The 17,159-nt window shown below is 47.9% G+C and overlaps 1 protein-coding gene across 1 annotated transcript in view; it reads right to left on the bottom strand.

Moving 5' to 3' along the window:
• Nucleotides 1-880: 880 nt before the first annotated feature.
• The window catches only part of myo10 (myosin X), a 108,824-nt gene continuing 92,545 nt past the window's right edge, over nt 881-17,159 (bottom strand). The window contains exons 21-41 of the mRNA XM_014990273.2: nt 16,880-16,994; nt 12,971-13,077; nt 12,667-12,891; nt 12,552-12,591; nt 11,104-12,045; nt 10,697-10,817; nt 10,369-10,612; nt 10,196-10,291; nt 9,533-9,626; nt 9,395-9,450; nt 9,166-9,308; nt 8,493-8,684; nt 8,249-8,406; nt 7,738-7,861; nt 7,324-7,621; nt 6,912-7,119; nt 6,216-6,352; nt 6,004-6,124; nt 5,371-5,844; nt 3,112-3,303; nt 881-3,031 (exon numbers count right to left, since the gene is read on the bottom strand). Coding sequence (XP_014845759.2) covers nt 2,921-3,031; nt 3,112-3,303; nt 5,371-5,844; nt 6,004-6,124; nt 6,216-6,352; nt 6,912-7,119; nt 7,324-7,621; nt 7,738-7,861; nt 8,249-8,406; nt 8,493-8,684; nt 9,166-9,308; nt 9,395-9,450; nt 9,533-9,626; nt 10,196-10,291; nt 10,369-10,612; nt 10,697-10,817; nt 11,104-12,045; nt 12,552-12,591; nt 12,667-12,891; nt 12,971-13,077; nt 16,880-16,994 — 4,198 coding nt within the window. The 3' untranslated portion in view covers nt 881-2,920. The remainder of the gene's footprint in view (nt 3,032-3,111; nt 3,304-5,370; nt 5,845-6,003; nt 6,125-6,215; nt 6,353-6,911; nt 7,120-7,323; nt 7,622-7,737; nt 7,862-8,248; nt 8,407-8,492; nt 8,685-9,165; nt 9,309-9,394; nt 9,451-9,532; nt 9,627-10,195; nt 10,292-10,368; nt 10,613-10,696; nt 10,818-11,103; nt 12,046-12,551; nt 12,592-12,666; nt 12,892-12,970; nt 13,078-16,879; nt 16,995-17,159) is intronic.

The following is a 17,159-nucleotide window of genomic DNA, read 5'->3' as shown; positions in this document are numbered from 1 at the left end:
AAACTTCAGGTAATTTAACTTATTCATGATTTAACAGGTAGAAGGAACATATGTCCACACATTTCCAGGTGAGTTTGTTTAGTATTGTTCATTTTAAAACTGCTTTTTTTATCTGGATATGTTCGTCAGATGTTTTTTTTTTTATAAAAGAAAAAGAAAACTTGAAAAAATTTGTAAGGAGAAACTTTTTCACTTTACGTTTTCATCCAGTCCAATGAAGAACACAGCCAACATGGAGACAAAACTACTCACATCTCTGGACTAAGTAAATATTCTGTAAACATCCTTAGTTTACTTAATTAAAGAATGTCCTAAATCAAGAACAACTTAGCAAAAACATGCTACATTCTGCACGTTTGTTCTTCCATTTGGGATTCAGCTACTTCTAAAAACAAACCAAGCGCTTAAAAAAATAACCAAAAATGAGCCGTTTCAAAAATATCTGGAATGTAACGTCACAAACCAGCAGGCCCCGCCCATTACCTAGCAACCCCAGCGGAGCTACGCCGTCACCTAGCAACCAAAGCTAAGCTCCAGCGTTTGGTCTGCTGGTTTTCCCGCTGTGTGCGCTGAACAACGGCTGCAGGAAAAGACGAGTGTTTTGTTGTTGACTTACCGTCCAGAAACCGTCTGGCTGCGTTTTTGTTCAAAGATGTTTGGCTGTATAATTACGGGTCAGTTTGTGGCCATTTTAACATGCGAGTGGAAAGGTTGAGTTAGGGGGCGTGGCCAGCAGCAGCTTGTTTGGATTTAAAGTGACAGACGCCCTAAAACTCATTCTGAAAGCTCTTTCAATGTATCTGCAAAATTGTAAAACCAACCTAAACACATTTGAAAAAATAAGTGAGTTTTTTCCAGATTGTAATAAAACGTCACTAAATATTTTTATTTATTTATTGTAAATCAACACATAATTCTAATTCATATTCTAACACATAATGATAATTCAGATTTAAAAAGATACAAAAAAGATACAAGAGCAAAATGCTGGGATAATAAATCAGAAGGCAAAAACCTGAAATGTACAGTCCACATGATTATATCACATATAATATATATTTATATATTACATTACACATTCTACTAAAAACCAATCTGCATGTAAAACAGGAAGTGTACAGAATTTACAACAAGGCACTGAACAGTGTGGCAGGAACCTGCAGGTCTTGGTCTTTGGATGGATCTGCCGCCCGTGGAGCTCCAGGGAAACGTGGGAATGTTGCGGTGCCGAACCGGGTCCGGTGGAGCGGCTCGGTCAAGCTGAAGCAAAAACTGCACCACAGTTACTATAACAGTTACTTTACCCATGTTTACCACAGTGTTACCAAGTTTTTACCACTAATTTAGGAACTTTTCCTTTCAGAATCAGTCCTAAAAATGTTGTTTTTCTGTGGTCTGCCACTATAACAGCAACAGATTTGCTAAAACTCAGTCAGGAAGCTTTAACATTTGTGAACTGATTGCCGAGAAGTTGCTGTTTCTGAGCCTGAGCGGCTTGTGCAGCTGGACCGGTTCAGAAACATCGGACCACCGTTTTTATTCCTCAGCAGAACCTCGGACCCGATCGGAGTTCATACGGATGGAAACAGGCACTTGTGATTTCTTCATTGTCTGCTAATCAGTTATAAAAGAATCAGAACCGGATTCAGGGCTGTTCTTTAGTTTGGGACGGGAAAGGAAAATACATTCAAACAGTCTCTTCTCTAAAGAAACACGGCAGTTTCACAGCCAGAAGCGCCGTAACGTCTCATGGCGTGTCTTCTTGTCTTTCCCATATTGAAGAGCGGCCAAAAGTCAGCAGAGACGCAATGAGAACTGGTTTTCTTTGGTAGCTTTTGTTCCATTCTTTTTCCTTTTGGATAATATTTAGTTTCTTTCAGAAAGTCCTCCTCCTGCTCTGTGGGAACGTCATTGGAACTGGACCGAACCACAATCCGCTTCAATAAAAGCCTCATTTCAGGTGGTCCAGATGGAAAATGTTACGTTTTTCTGATTAATTTTATTCCAGACTGATTGTTGATAAGAAGCACTTCCAGGTAGAAATACTCAGTTTGTGTAGAGACGTGATGCTTTGGTCTGAGCTCCGGTTTCCATGGAGACTCCCAGCAGGACTTGGACCCGGTGGAGAAACCTCAGAGTTTTTCTTTTTGCAAAGCCGTTCCTTCATGTTGGGAAACTTTAAGAGCCCTGCAGGCCGGTACCTGAGTGAAGCTGGACCCGCCCTCTCTAAATGAAATGCAGCTGGTGTCAAACGTTTCTGCAGCAATAATTAAACGATGATGTCTGGTGACCTCTGGAAACTCTCTTCTTTTAAAAATCTTAAAAAATTATAACGTTGCAAACAAACATTTTGATGCATAAATCAGCACAAACGTGGCACAATTAATTTATATCAATTTGTTTGATTTTGTCAACGGGCAGGTTGACCTCTAGTGACCTCTGAAAACCTAAAATAATAATCTTAAAGTTAAAACAATACAAAAAATTTTCCTGCACAATTAATTTCTATCAGTTTTGTTCATGTGTGGGGTCAGAGGTCAGAAGGCTGATTTCTGTTGACCTCTGGAAACGTCTATTTTTTTATTAAAATGGCAAAAACAAAAACATTCCTGCACAAATGCAGCAAATTAACTTTCATCCATTCTGTCTGATTTAATGTTGAGATAAAGATGGCAGCTTCATCTCTGGGAACTATTTTTATCTTAAAAATTATAACGCAAAAAAACCCAAAAACAAACAAACAAATGCAGCACAAACATTTGACACCTATTTCATATAATGTGAGGAAGGAGCGGGGCCATCTGGACTCGGTTCGGTTCTGGTTTCGGTTCTGGCCCTGCTCCGGCCTGCGGGGCCATCTGGACTCGGTTCGGTTCTGGGTCCGGTTCTGGCCTGCGGGCCCCTGAGGCTCCGTCCGGCCTCACCAGGCGCTGCATTTGCTCTCATGGCTGCTGACCGACTGACTGTTGCTGTAGCGCTTCTTCACGATCATGCTGATGTACGCCTTCATGAGCTTGGCGATGTCCATGACCTACAGGGGGCGACAGAGAGCGACCATGAGCCACAGGAAGCTTTCACAGGAGGCAGCAGGTGGAGGTCATCGGTACCGACCATCTGGGTCTCGAACACCAGCTCCCGGCCCTCCACGGCGATCTTGTAGGCGTTGGGCAGCGGCGCGCCGAAGGACAGGATGAGCTCGTAGGGGAAGACCTCCAGGGGCCACGGCTCGCCGCGTTTGTACACGGAGATGGACTCCCGGCTCACGCCGAGCCACAGCTCCGCCGGGAACGCTCCGTCACGGCTCTGGAACCACAGAGGTCAGAAGGGGTCACAGCTGCTCCGGCTGTCAGCAGGCCAAGGATTTCATCTTTATAATAATCACATTATGAATGACGGCAAAAAGACCAGAAAAATAACTAGAACTCGGTTCACATCTCACCATGTGTTATAAACACAGGAGTTACTGGGACTACTGGAGTTACTGGGGCTACTGGAGTTACTGGGGCTACTGGAGTTACTGGGGCTACTGGAGTTACTGGAGTTACTAGGACTACTGGAATTACTGGGACTACTGGGACTACTGGGACTGCTGGAGTTACTGGGACTACTGGGACTACTGGGACTACTGGAGTTACTGGGACTACTGGGACTACTGGGACTACTGGAGTTACTGGGACTACTGGGACTACTGGAGTTACTGGGACTACTGGGACTACTGGAGTTACTGGGACTACTGGGACTACTGGAGTTACTGGGACTACTGGAGTTACTGGGACTACTGGAGTTACTGGGACTACTGGAGTTACTGGGACTACTCGGACTACTGGAGTTACTGGAATTACTGGGACTACTGGGACTACTGGGACTACTGGAGTTACTGGGACTACTGGGACTACTGGAGTTACTGGGACTACTGGGACTACTGGAGTTACTGGAGTTACTGGAGTTACTGGGACTACTGGGACTACTGGAGTTACTGGGACTACTGGGACTACTGGAGTTACTGGGACTACTGGGACTACTGGAGTTACTGGGACTACTGGGACTACTGGAGTTACTGGGACTACTGGGACTACTGGAGTTACTGGGACTACTGGGACTACTGGAGTTACTGGGACTACTGGGACTACTGGGACTACTGGAGTTACTGGAGTTACTGGGACTACTGGGACTACTGGAGTTACTGGGACTACTGGGACTACTGGAGTTACTGGGGCTACTGGGACTACTGGAGTTACTGGGGCTACTGGGACTACTGGAGTTACTGGAGTTACTGGAGTTACTGGGACTACTGGAGTTACTGGGACTACTGGAGTTACTGGGGCTACTGGAGTTACTGGGGCTACTGGAGTTACTGGGGCTACTGGAGTTACTGGGACTACTGGGACTACTGGAGTTACTGGAGTTACTGGAGTTACTGGGACTACTGGAGTTACTGGGACTACTGGGACTACTGGAGTTACTGGGACTACTGGGACTACTGGAGTTACTGGGGCTACTGGGACTACTGGAGTTACTGGAGTTACTGGAGTTACTGGGACTACTGGAGTTACTGGGACTACTGGAGTTACTGGGGCTACTGGAGTTACTGGGGCTACTGGAGTTACTGGGGCTACTGGAGTTACTGGGACTACTGGGACTACTGGAGTTACTGGAGTTACTGGAGTTACTGGGACTACTGGAATTACTGGGACTACTGGGACTACTGGGACTACTGGAGTTACTGGGACTACTGGGACTACTGGAGTTACTGGGACTACTGGGACTACTGGAGTTACTGGAGTTACTGGAGTTACTGGGACTACTGGAGTTACTGGGACTACTGGGACTACTGGAGTTACTGGGGCTACTGGGACTACTGGAGTTACTGGGACTACTGGGACTACTGGAGTTACTGGGACTACTGGGACTACTGGAGTTACTGGGACTACTGGGACTACTGGAGTTACTGGGGCTACTGGGACTACTGGAGTTACTGGGGCTACTGGGACTACTGGAGTTACTGGAGTTACTGGAGTTATTGGGACTACTGGAGTTACTGGGACTACTGGAGTTACTGGGGCTACTGGAGTTACTGGGGCTACTGGAGTTACTGGGACTACTCGGACTACTGGAGTTACTGGAGTTACTGGGGCTACTGGGACTACTGGGCTGGGCCCTCTGCTCCACTGTTGGCCCTCTTGAGGTAAGACAGGGTTAATTTATCATTACTAATATTAGTATTACATTTTTCCCATTATTAGTAGTTTTGTTATTTTTGTTATGGTTAATAATGTAATCAGGAACTTTTATGCTTTTTGCTGAGAGAAAAAAGATCATTTCAACTTGTGGACTTTGGGTGGACAGCGTTCGGCCCAGCTGGGCGCTCACCTCCACGTTGAAGAGCGTGGAGCCGTAGCCCTGCCACTCCTTCACCAGCGCCATGTACTTGACCATGGCCTGCTCCTGGCTCATGCCCTGCAGCTTCCTCCACTTGTCCAGGACGCTGGTCCGAACGGCGGCCGCCTCCTCCCTCAGCCAGGCCTCCAGGCTGTTCTCCTCCTCCAGCCGCTGCCGGCTCAGGGAGCCGCTCCTGAAGCTCCGCCGCAGCGTTCCCTCCAGGAAGCTGGAGCGTTTCCGCTCCGCCGTTCCTGAGCGCTCCGCCACAGAGCCGGTGCCGGAGAACGTCTTGGCCGAGTTCTGGACCCGGGTCCGCAGGCGAGCCATGGGGAACACCTGGGACATCTCGGGCACGGTGCTCTGGGGGTTCTGGTCGCCCAGCAGGTACTGGAGCCTGAGGGCGGCCAGGAACTGGAGCGTCTCCTCCGGGGCCGGATAGTGGCCCTGGATGACTGCCTCATGGGCCTGAAACCAGATCATTCCAGTTAATCCGTCAATCAGAACGATGCTGTAAGAAATCATCGCTGCATTCAGTCAGGAGCAGAAGCCAGAGAGAGTAAAATGACTGAGTGGCAGCTTATGTGTTAATGAACTGGAGTTTTCTGATCAGTCGGAGGTTTTCACCTGTTCGAACATGAAGGCGAACTCCACGCTGTCCTTGGGAACGCCGTCCGTGTCCAGGAAGCAGTACAGTTTGAAGTACAGCTTCCAGCCCGTGTTGCTTTCCTCTGCGCTCGCTGAAAGTCTGCGGAGCAACGATTCACAACATTAACTGGACCCTCAGAAGAGAAACACATTTAGATCAGACTGGAACTCACACAGAGGTTCTCACTTACTTTTCAAACTTGGCGAGAACGTCGGCCACCACGGTCCGGCTCTCGATGGCTTTCTCTGAGGCGTCGTTGTGTTCGAACAGAGCGAACATGTTCCTGCTGTCCTCCATGGCCAGGCCGCGGATCAGCTTCTCCACCACCTGACAGACGGATAAAAACAAACCAGGGCATTCTGGGTAAATACAACAAAACAAACATGCTAGCTTAGCGCTAGCAGGAGAAATGTCTCATGGTTTAGCCAAAGACAGAAGAGAAATCCAGCAACAGCTAAAATCTGAAGATACTCCAGTTTAGTTTCCATTTGGTGAAGAAGGAAGTTGCTGTCAGTGTCTTCAGAGGTTTGTGTGTCTTTTCCTTCTGTGTTCTTGGTGCAGCGCCCCCACAGGCAGGGAGGGGAACAGGTTCTTAAAATTAGTTTGCTTGATTTGACTCGGAGCAGAGAAAGTGAACAGGTGGAAGAAATGTGTAAATTCTGGTCCCTAATGATCCGAGTTTCCTGGACCATCAGGAGGAAAAACATCCGAAGTTGAATCCTAACAGCCATTCCTGACCAGTTACTAGGAAGCAAAACTTTCATCTTTTCAAATGAATCAGGACAAAAATCTCAGACCAAACTGAGATTTGATGCTTTCGCATCAGTGGATTTGTGTCAGTAAATCGGTTTTGGATGTTACTGCTGCTGTTCGGTGAGGAACCCACCTCCCCTGCTGTGGTGTGTGAGTTGATGGTGATCTTGCAGGAGCCGCCGCCGTGGCAGTGCACCGTGGTGCTCATCTCCTGCCGGGCCACGATGGAGCGGATTTCCTCCTGCGACGGCACGTTCTCTCTGGCCCGAGTCTTCTTCAAGGACTCGAAGGCGAAGGCGGCGTAGCGGTCCATCTCTGAGGCGGGGAAGAGCTCTCTGGTCCTGCAGAGAGATCACATCCCGGTTACAGGTCAGAGATAAACTACACGGGTGAAACAAACCCATCCAGCCTGACAAAGCAGAATTTAAAGGAGCCCCATTAAGCATTTTGAATGTTTTTCTACTTCCACTTGAGTAGAAAAACTCAAATACGGCTTCCATAAACATTTCATAATGTGTGAAGTAACAAAGCGGCGCTCTGCTCGCCTCTTCAGGTGGAACTTCAGGTATCTGAGGATGCTCCGTGAGGGCATGAAGGTGCAGCACATGCAGGCCAGGATCTTCCAGCTGCAGAGGTTCCCCGGGCCGCCGGGCTGCGGCGGCCGGGCCGTCTGCTTGATCAGCTGGCAGTAGAGCTCGTCGCGCAGCGGCTTGAGCTCCTGGCCCGTCTGCAGGATGCCCTGGATGATGGCGACCGGGTCGGCCACGCCGTCCAGGTGCTGCAGGGAGCTGAACACCCGGAGGGCTTCGTCCTGCAGGGTGGTGTAGCTCCGACTCCGTGACGCTGCGTGACGGACGAACAGGAAGATGAATCACTCTCCGGTGAAGCAGGTGGGTTAAGTTGGTTTTATTTATAGAATCTAATTCTTTGCCACTCTGACGGCCGGGTCTGAGGCTCACCGCTCAGCTGGATGTCTCCGTACGGCAGCGGCAGCAGCGGGGAGTGCAGCGGGTGGTGGCTGTAGCGGAGGATGGGGTTCCTCTTGTAGATCTGCTCCACCACCTCTGAGTTCAGACAGTTCTCCTGCAGACAGAACCAGCTGGACTTTAACTGCAGCTCTGGGTCAGAACCTTTGCTTTGCCTTGCTAACTGAAAGGTTAGCTATGCTAACCCTAAAGCACTGATCATAATTAGTTCAGCTAATGCTAAAGCGCTACACCAACATGCTGTTTAGTGGAAGCTAATGCTAAAGTGCTAACTTCAAACATGTGGACATCAACAGCAGATCCCTTCTACATATTTATGTTTATATCTTGGTCTCTACTGTTTGAATAGTGAATAAAAGTGAGAACAAACATCCTAAAAGTCGATGTTTCTTTATGTATTTTGTATCTTTCCTGTTGGTTCCCTGGACCTACGGTGAGGCTGTTAACCCTCGTTAACTCCAGACAGGAGGAGTTTCTCTCCTACCCTGATGTCCTGGATGAGCTGCTGGGTCGGCGTGTCGATGGGAGCTTTGGTGTCGATGACGTTCTGGATGGAGCTGGCCCAGCGCGTGGCTTCGTTCAGCAGCTTGCAGTAGAGCCGGTACGAGTGTTTCCGCCCGTAGACGATCACGTTCCAGTATCCTGCCACGCAGCAGCCACAACACGACAGTCGTGTTAAAACAACGGGAACCGGGACATGAACCCGTCAGTGAGGCGCTCTGACCCACCGGTCTCCTTGTAGAGCTTCTCATCGGGCTGCACCACGGAGCAGAGGCTGTTCAGAACCAGCGTTCCCAGTTTCAAGGCGTTCCGCTCGGAGCTCTTATAGTAGTCCAGGGAGTTGTGGGTGAGCAGGAACCAGCGCTTCTTCAGCTTCAGCGACGCCTTGGTGCTGTTTTTCATCTCTTTGTGCAGCCAGCCTGGAGGAAAAACAGCATTTCATCTCCTTTAGTGTTTACCTGTATAAAACTCTCATTTTTCACACATCTTTATTTCCTCTTGCAAAACATTTTGTTCAGTTTAAATTTGTTTTTCTGAACAAACTTTGTTCTGCATTTAGCTCCATACAGCAGCAGCTTCATAAAACCTTCAGCACTGAAGCAGTTAGTGGTTTGGTCACAGACATGGAGCTCAAATATCATTTTACTGACTAAAGTAGGTTTGATTTTTTCCATTTCTGATTATTTTTATACTTTATGTGAACTTTCTGCTTGTGTTGCTTTGGGGCTGTAACAATGCTAAACTTTAAAAATACAAGCAGCAAGCTAAGGGTTAGAGAATAAAGTCTTAACAATATAACTGTATAAATCCACTCTGAATCTCCAGGTTGTGTTGAGGCCTTAATGAACTGGTTCTGCTCCAGTAGCAGACTGTGCTGCTTGTCTCCGCCCTGAGTCGTACCTCTGATGATGAACTCCTGCCCGTCGACGCGCGCGTCTCCTTTGGAGCGCTGCAGCAGAGTGATCCAGTGGTGCATCTCCTCGGGCGTGTCGGCGTTGCAGTGCAGCACCCGCTCCGCAGTGATGATGACGAAGGAGTTTGGTCTAATTTTAACAGAAGCTTAGAGTCAGAAAAACAACCAGATCTGGGAGTAATATGAAGTGTTGACCTAAACAAATCAACAACACACCTCTCTGGATTATCTGACGCACAAACCGAGTCGATCATGCCCACATCCAGCGTTCCCTGAAGAAAGACAGGCGAGGCGTTGAAGGATTAGAAGAAGTCGCGTCTTTGCTGGATTTGGCAGACGTTCTGCTCGACTCACCACGGCGTTCTGCGGATTGGCCTGCTCATCGTGCATCTCGCTGATCTCCTGTTCTGTGGCGCCGTGGACCTGACTCAGCACGCTGAACCACTGACTGTAACCATGGGAACACAATCAGCATCAAAAGGTCACGGCAACAACAGCTCTTTTAGCTGCAGAGGCCATGTCTGCAGAAGTCATTAGCAAAAACACCTGATACCAACTGCAGAGCACAGCAGAGGAGACGTGGTGATGTGGGACACGTTTTAACTGAGTCATTCGAATGGTACGCCTGCAAAACTGAGATTTATCTACAGGGACCTCCGACTGTTCGGTTTTCTCTGACTATTCACAGAACTCCAAAATTCACTTAGATGATTTTTTCATAGTTAATGTTGAAAAAATTCTAAAAAAAAAAAAAAATGCAGTCTGTGAAGCTGAAATTCCTCCATTTTTTGGGGGCTGACTGCCTAAAACCCAGAGAGGTTGGATAAAGAAGACTGTGATCAAAATGATTTCTACTGTCAACAGATTTAGGATTTAGTTGGATCAGCTAAAACAGGAAGTTACTAAGTGTTTCTAAAGGGAGTTTGTAAAATCAGACTAACTCTGACAACATCAAGCTTTTGGGTTTCCCCGCCTCAGACTGGACTTGGTCTTTACTGCTGGAGTGTAAAGACACACCTGGCGTCCTCAGCAGACTCTGCGATCAGGTGGTAGGTCCTCTCTGGCATCACGATGTCGATTCCGTTCTCCTTACCCGTGTTATCAACGATTTCTCTGCAGAAATCAAAAACAGTTCTTAGAAGCATAACCAGGATTTGGTCATGTTTACTAAATTTGACCTTTGACCTTACTTGGCATTGTGCATGTCTAGCACTCCCTTCATCTTCTCCTCGCTGTCGTTCTCAAAGTACATGAGCCGGCTCTGCCGCAGCACGAACCAGCGGCGCTTCCAGTTGCGGCGGGACAGCGTGGAGGAGCCGCCTCCCTTCTTGTGCAGCCAGCCCTGCTTCAGCGCTTCCTGCTTGGCCCGGAACCACAGGAAGGTCTCGTCCTTCAGGACGCACCAGCGCCGCTTCCACGTGTTCATCAGGCCTCCTGCAGACCAGACCACAGGACTGCAGTCGCTGCCACAGCGAGGAGGACGGCTCCCAAAGAGTCGGAGTGGATAAGAGGAGTTACCTTTGATGAAGAGGAAGCTGTGGAAGTACGGCAGAGTGACGCAGCTGTAGACCGAGTCCCGTCGATACGACAACTCATCGTCTGTGTCAAACCGGTCAAAGTCGTCTTCACTGTCCTCAAACTGCAACATTTCAAAGGAAATGATTCAGCAGTTACTTACTGAAGCTCCCTGGGATTTAAACGACAGTTTTAAACCTGAGCAAAAGTTTGGTTCATAAAGCTGCACATCCAGAACAATGTGATCTGATTTGGAAATTATCATGGTGCATTTCACCACAACCTACTGTGACTAGCTGTGATGCATGGTGGTGGAGGGCTGATGATGTGGGTTTTGACAGGCAGTGATTCAGCCATGAACTAGACTCACAGGTGGAGGAAACATCGGTCAGTCTGACCGCTCGACTCACCGATGACTGGGCGCCTTCGGAGCTGAAGCGGTAAGCCCCGGAGCTGTTGTACGTTCCCACGGAGCCCCGGTAATCCGGAGACCACTGGCCGCTGCGGGGATTGGAGAACGCCACGCTGCCGCTGGACACGATGGCGCCCTCGTCGTAGTCGTCCTGGTCGTAGTCCGAGTCCTCGTCTGGAGGAATCAGCTCCACCAGGTCGTCGGACGGCGCCTCGGACGACGCCTGCGGGCGGCAGAAGGCGGAGTCGCCGCTGGACGAGACGCTGAGGGCGGCCGGCGGTAACGGCGGCAGCGGCGTGTGGAGCAGGGTGGTGAGGGGCATCGCCGGGATCGGAACGTCGTTGGCGTACGGGTCTTCTTCTGATGAATCGTCGCTCGTCCGGATTCCGCTCGTCCGCTGGCCGTCGGAGTGGCCGTGCTCGCTGGGGTTGGGAGAGTCTTTGAAGGCCTCGTCGTCGGCTCCGAACCCTTCATCGACCTCCTCTTCCTCATTGCCTCTTCTCCCTCCGTTCTCCTTCTCCTCCTCCTCCCCGACGCCCAGGGAGCTCTCAATGTTCCTCACACACTCATCGATCTCGTCGAAGTTGAGCGAGTCCAGGAACTGCTGCGCCGCCTTGCAGGCCTCGTCCTCCAGCCGCTGCAGCTCCTGATCCCGGAGGCGCTGCAGGCGGTGGAGCGACGCCTCCGTCAGGGACAGCTCCTGCTGCTCCTTCTGCCTCTGCAGAGCCTGGATCTCCCGCTCCAGCCGGAGGATCTCCTCCACCTGGGACGCCTCCTGGGGGCGGATGGCCTCCTCCTCCTCGCCTGGCTCCTCGAAGACCGACTCCAGCTCCTCCGGCGTTTCGGGGAAAGCTGCGGCTGCTTCCTCCGGCTGAGAGCGAGTGAAAACCAGAGAGGCCAGCTCCTCGGCGCGCTGCAGCTCCTCCAGCCGCAGAGCCTCCTGGACAAAGGAAAACATGAAACTGTGATGGAAACACGTTTTGGACAATGGAGAGTTCACTGACAGCTTTCACTTTCTGAGGACAAGTTTGAACCAGTAGAAGTGATGATTCTAAAAGTTTCTGGCAAAAGATTTGAAAATAATTCTTCAAAGCATCCTGATATTTCTATAAATATTTCAACTCCTTTAAGAAATGGTTTTGCTTTTGCATCCTTTAGGTCTGGGACTTTTTCACGTTACTTTGATTAAATGATTACATAGATTTTAATGCATTAAATTTGAAGTTTACTGATATTTTCTTCATAACCGTAACCTCTGCATTCATGCGTTTCTCGTACGCCCTGATGCACAAGCGACAGGATGCAGGATGAAGCTCATTTTGCAGATATGTTTAGGATTAAATTGTAAATTATTAATTACACTCTACTTTTAACTTGACTGAACACCACCAGTGTCTTTCCTGCTCCAGTGTTTAAACTTTGAAATAAAAACATGATGTTCTGCACCTCTTTGGCGCGTCGCTCCGCCTCCAGTCTCAGTCTCTCTCTGCACAAACAGAAACAGCCAAATGTCAGCGGCTTTCAGCAGGCGGGTTGGAGGACTAACTAAGACGAGCGTCACCTCTCCATCTCTTCCTCCATCTTTCTGCGGCGCTGCTCCTCCTCCTCCCTCTTCCTCCTCTCATCCAGCAGGCGGCCGACGGCCCGGCGGGCCAGCCGGCCCCGCAGGCGCTTCTGGAAGGTGAGCGCGGCCCAGCGGAGCAGCAGGAACTTCCTCCTCCAGTAGAAAGCCCGGTAGTTCTTCTGAATGACCACAATGCACTGCAGCAGCCTCCTGTACTGCTTCCTGGAGGCGAAGCCGCATAAAATGGTCATTAAATGTGGATAAAAACCCAGAGTTTATGAGTAAACGTGTCGGGGCGCACCGGGCCATGTAGCCCAGGACGTGGGCCTGGATGATCATGGCTGCCTTCAGCACCTCCACCTCCCTCTGCTTCTCCAGCCGCTGCTCCAGAGACTCTCGAAGGAAAACCTGAAGGCAGGAAAACACAATTCATGAAGGATTCTGCTTCTCCTCACCTTTACAACATTTAATGACCAAAATCACAATAATTATCCAAATGATCCAAGAACATCCTAAAAACTATGAAAAAAGCCTCAATAAACAAACATTCAGCTGGGATTTCATGTTTACGTCCATTTGACCTGAAATCAAGGCAGGTTCATAAGTATTCATACAGGCTCATATATATACATGTAGCAATAAAAGATTTATCAATTAATCACATAATAAATTAAAATTTGCTGAATAATTTCCATTCTGATGATTAATCATTTTTGAAAAGCAATTTTGTTTCTTATTTTTATTATTTCTAACCGACTCCTCTGTTTACCCAGTGCAGATATCCACTGGCTGTGGATTTTAAATCTTTTATTCGCCCTGAATAAAAGATTTAAATCCAGCAGAATTAAGAAACTCCCTGAAACGCTGAACAAACGTTTGGAGTTAATTAAACCCAGAACTTCGTCTCCTTTTGTTGCAGTAACTAAAGTCAGCAGATTACAGCGGCGAGGCGTTCCTGCCACAGCTCCGTGTGAAAAGGCCGAACCTACCGAGCAGCTGGCCGTTTTATGAGCCCGTCGATAGAGGAACCGGGCCCACTGGGCCGGCCGGGTTAACCCGATTAGGGAGGAGGAAAATGAGATACGGGACTCGGTCTCTGGCGGCCGACACGGCGGGGAAATATCACAGGACTGGGAGGTTCAGGAACAGATTTCTCCTGATGAATGAGGAGCTCAGTGTGTGTGTGTGTGTGTGTGTGTGTGTGTGTGTGTGTGCGTGTGTGTGTGTGTGTGTGACATTGGTGAATTCTGAGCACTGAGGCACTAAAGAGATTTTCTGAGCAGACATAACCTCGTCTTGCATGCAGGTTAATTAACTGCAGCATTAAATCCATGAACACGAGGAAACCAGAGCAAATTTTGAGCAAACTTTTAAAATGTAATAAAAAGAAAAACGAAGTGGATTAACTGGGACACAGAGAGCATGATCTCATATCGATGTACTGGCTGTAATGAACAGGAAGCAGAGGTTGGAAACTAGCATGGAGGAGCACAAACATCTCAGGAAACGGAGAGTTTTCTCCTCTCAGCTGGAGAGAAAGTTTGTCCATCAGAACTTATTCAATAAATGTGTTTCCATCTGCTTTTTAGCACATTAAGTCTGTTTTGGAAAAGTTAAAACAGACCTTTTTGTTAAATTTAGGACGTTTTTAGCTGCTTTTCCACTACAAATGTTCACAAAACTTTGTTGATATTCTGCAAAAGTCGAAAAAACTATTTTCAGTTACAGTGTTTTGATCAAAGAAACAAAATGAAGATTACACATAAATAAGTTTGTTCACACTAAATCATTAAAAACATGCCATCATCCTCATACCACTTCCTGTCGTTTCTCTGTTGTTTCTTTCAGCAGTAACATCTGGGTGTTGATCACATGACTCATGTGAAGCAAAAAAAGTATTTCCATTGCTGTTTTTTGCAAAATACAATAATTTCTATACAGCTGAAAAACCACTTAATCCTAAAGGAAAGTTTTTTTTATCAGAAATTGTGAGTTTATTCAAAATTGATGCGTTTCCATTAAGCAAATTTATTTTTGTTATTCCGATTTGCACAGTTAAACAGTTAATGGAAATGCATCTATTTTTAATTTGCTGTTTCCACAAACTGTTTCTAATGCAGTACTTTAAAACGCTCATGAATAAAAAACGTTGATGGAAACTCGGTTAAAGTCAGAGCAGAGTGGAAACCTGCTGTTTCTGCAACCTGGGCCGAACCTCAGCCAATCAGCAGCAGCTTTTGTCTGTAAGGACGGATGTCAGGAGGGACATCAGACACAGAACAGAACAGAACCAACAAACCCGTCCTGCACAACATGGATCGACATGAAAACACGCAGCCTCCCTGAACAACGACACACATTTGCATCCTGATGAGTCGCACAACAAATCCTCTTTAATCATTACTGCATTAATTAGCACAACAAAAAGCTCAGCTAAGCCTCGCTGCGCTTGATTCTTGCTGCTCCGGGTCGGGTCGGGTCCTCAGAGGGAACAGAGCCGCTTCCCGTCCACAAAATTAAGTGTCAGGCTCTAAAAGCACAAAGCAGAGCTCAGAGGCAACAGTCGGGACATGAGCCGACTGAAAGGAGCTGCAGGCCGTAAATCTGTCTGAGGGACAAAGTGGACGAGTCCCTCAGAGGGACACGGCATTGATTTAGCGGCGGCGCTGCCTCTGTGGCTCAACGACAGCAGGAGGCAGGAAACAGTCAGGTGACATCACACATAACACCTGGTGTTCAGGTTTCACACTGGAAACCTTCAAACTGCAAAAAGAGAGAAGCTGAATGTGTTTGGAGGGTCGGCAGCCATGATGGCTCACCGCTTTGTGACGTATGACAGCACAGCGCCCCTGGTGGACAGACTGATGAATGGTTTCTCTGCATGTCTGAGTTTGGAGACGTTAACATGTTAGAGGTTCTTTCTGGTCTTAAACCGGTTCTACCAGAAACTCAGAGTTTCTACTGCAGGAAAACTGAACAGAAAATAATAAAATCTCTACTTAGCGTTAATATTACACTGGAATATCAGTCATGCAGATTCTTACAGGTCTTTTATTTTCCAGATTTCTCCAAATTTAAAATTAGAACTCAGTCACCTCTGCAGAATATTTTGTAAGTGTGTGAGTAAATTCGCAAAGAAGTGCAGAGGGAAATGTGGAAGGACGGAGTAAGTAAGGAAATGTGGATGAAAATCCTGATGCATGGAAGGAAGAAAAGCTTATCAGACTTTAAAAATATCTAAATCAAATTCAAACATTTTCCATGTTTTTATCTCTTCCTTGCGTTCCAAGCCAACATCGACACACACAGGTTTCCCCCTCCTGCAGCGTCACACGGTCCTGCTGTGGTCGGTGGTCTGTGTCCCCCATCTGTCACTTTCCCACCACAATCACACAAACTCACCCCGACACAAACACACACACATGCACGCACGCACGCACACACACGCACACACGCACACGCACACACACACACACACACACACACACGCACACGCACTCTGGCAGTAGCCATTCTTCCTGATCCGGTGTGGTGGAAGTAGAGAGTGACTGAAGAGTGGATCCAATAACTGTTTCGTTCCACGCTTCAGGTGATGCTGACCTCGGTTACTCTCACACACCTCTACACACACACACACAGAGGCAGGGGCTCTGAATGGCTCCATGGAGCTGAATTTGTAGGACACATGAAGCCAAATTAAGCCTGGAGGGAGAGAAGCCAGGATGGACTGGCGTCTCTCCGGAGGCGGCCTGAGTCTCCGTCCAATCACGCTCTGTGTTGGCGAGGAGAAGACGTTTCTACCGGTGTTAGCCGGAGGCAAAAAGGGCAGTGGAGCATTCAGGAACTCAGCGCTTGACAGCAGAGAGTCGATTATTCTGCAGACTGAGCAGAAGGGATGGAGCTCACCGCTGATAGGCAGGAAATGCAAATCCACAGAGAAATGTCTGAGAAAATGAATTTTCTGGCTTCAGTTAATGTTTAATAAGCCCAAGGAGAATTAACCAAGTAAAAATATTCCTCTGGTGTTGTTTGAATCCACTCAACCATTTTATTTTTTTTTCTAAATTACAATTAGACCCTCAGATTGACTTCAGTTTCAGCTCAAAGCAACAGGAAAAAACAACAACATTGTTTTGGTCGACTTTCCAGAAAATAACTCAACACGAAGAGAGAGGGAAAGTGTGAAAACACCAACGGGTTTGGGCCTTACTTTGGTTTTGCCGAGCTGCCAATCTGCACTGCTGCTGTCATAGAGGTGCAGCAGCTGCTTGCAGCGCCCCCTGTGGTCGTCTGGAGTCAGGACGCCCCGCATCAGCACTTTGTACCTGAAGAAGAGTGAAACGTTAAGCTAAACAACTCAAATGTTATTTTTCTGAAATGTGTTCATCTGTTTACAGTAACATGTCATTACTGAATTTATTAATGAGCAGTAAAATCATGTGACATCTATTATTTCTCTTTTTTAGCATTAGTCAACATAACAGATGCTT

Source organism: Poecilia mexicana, unplaced genomic scaffold (genome assembly GCF_051168715.1).
Source record: "Poecilia mexicana isolate PSO_F unplaced genomic scaffold, ASM5116871v1 scaffold_17, whole genome shotgun sequence".
NCBI lineage: Eukaryota > Metazoa > Chordata > Actinopteri > Cyprinodontiformes > Poeciliidae > Poecilia > Poecilia mexicana.
This window is presented reverse-complemented; position numbering and strand designations above follow the sequence as displayed.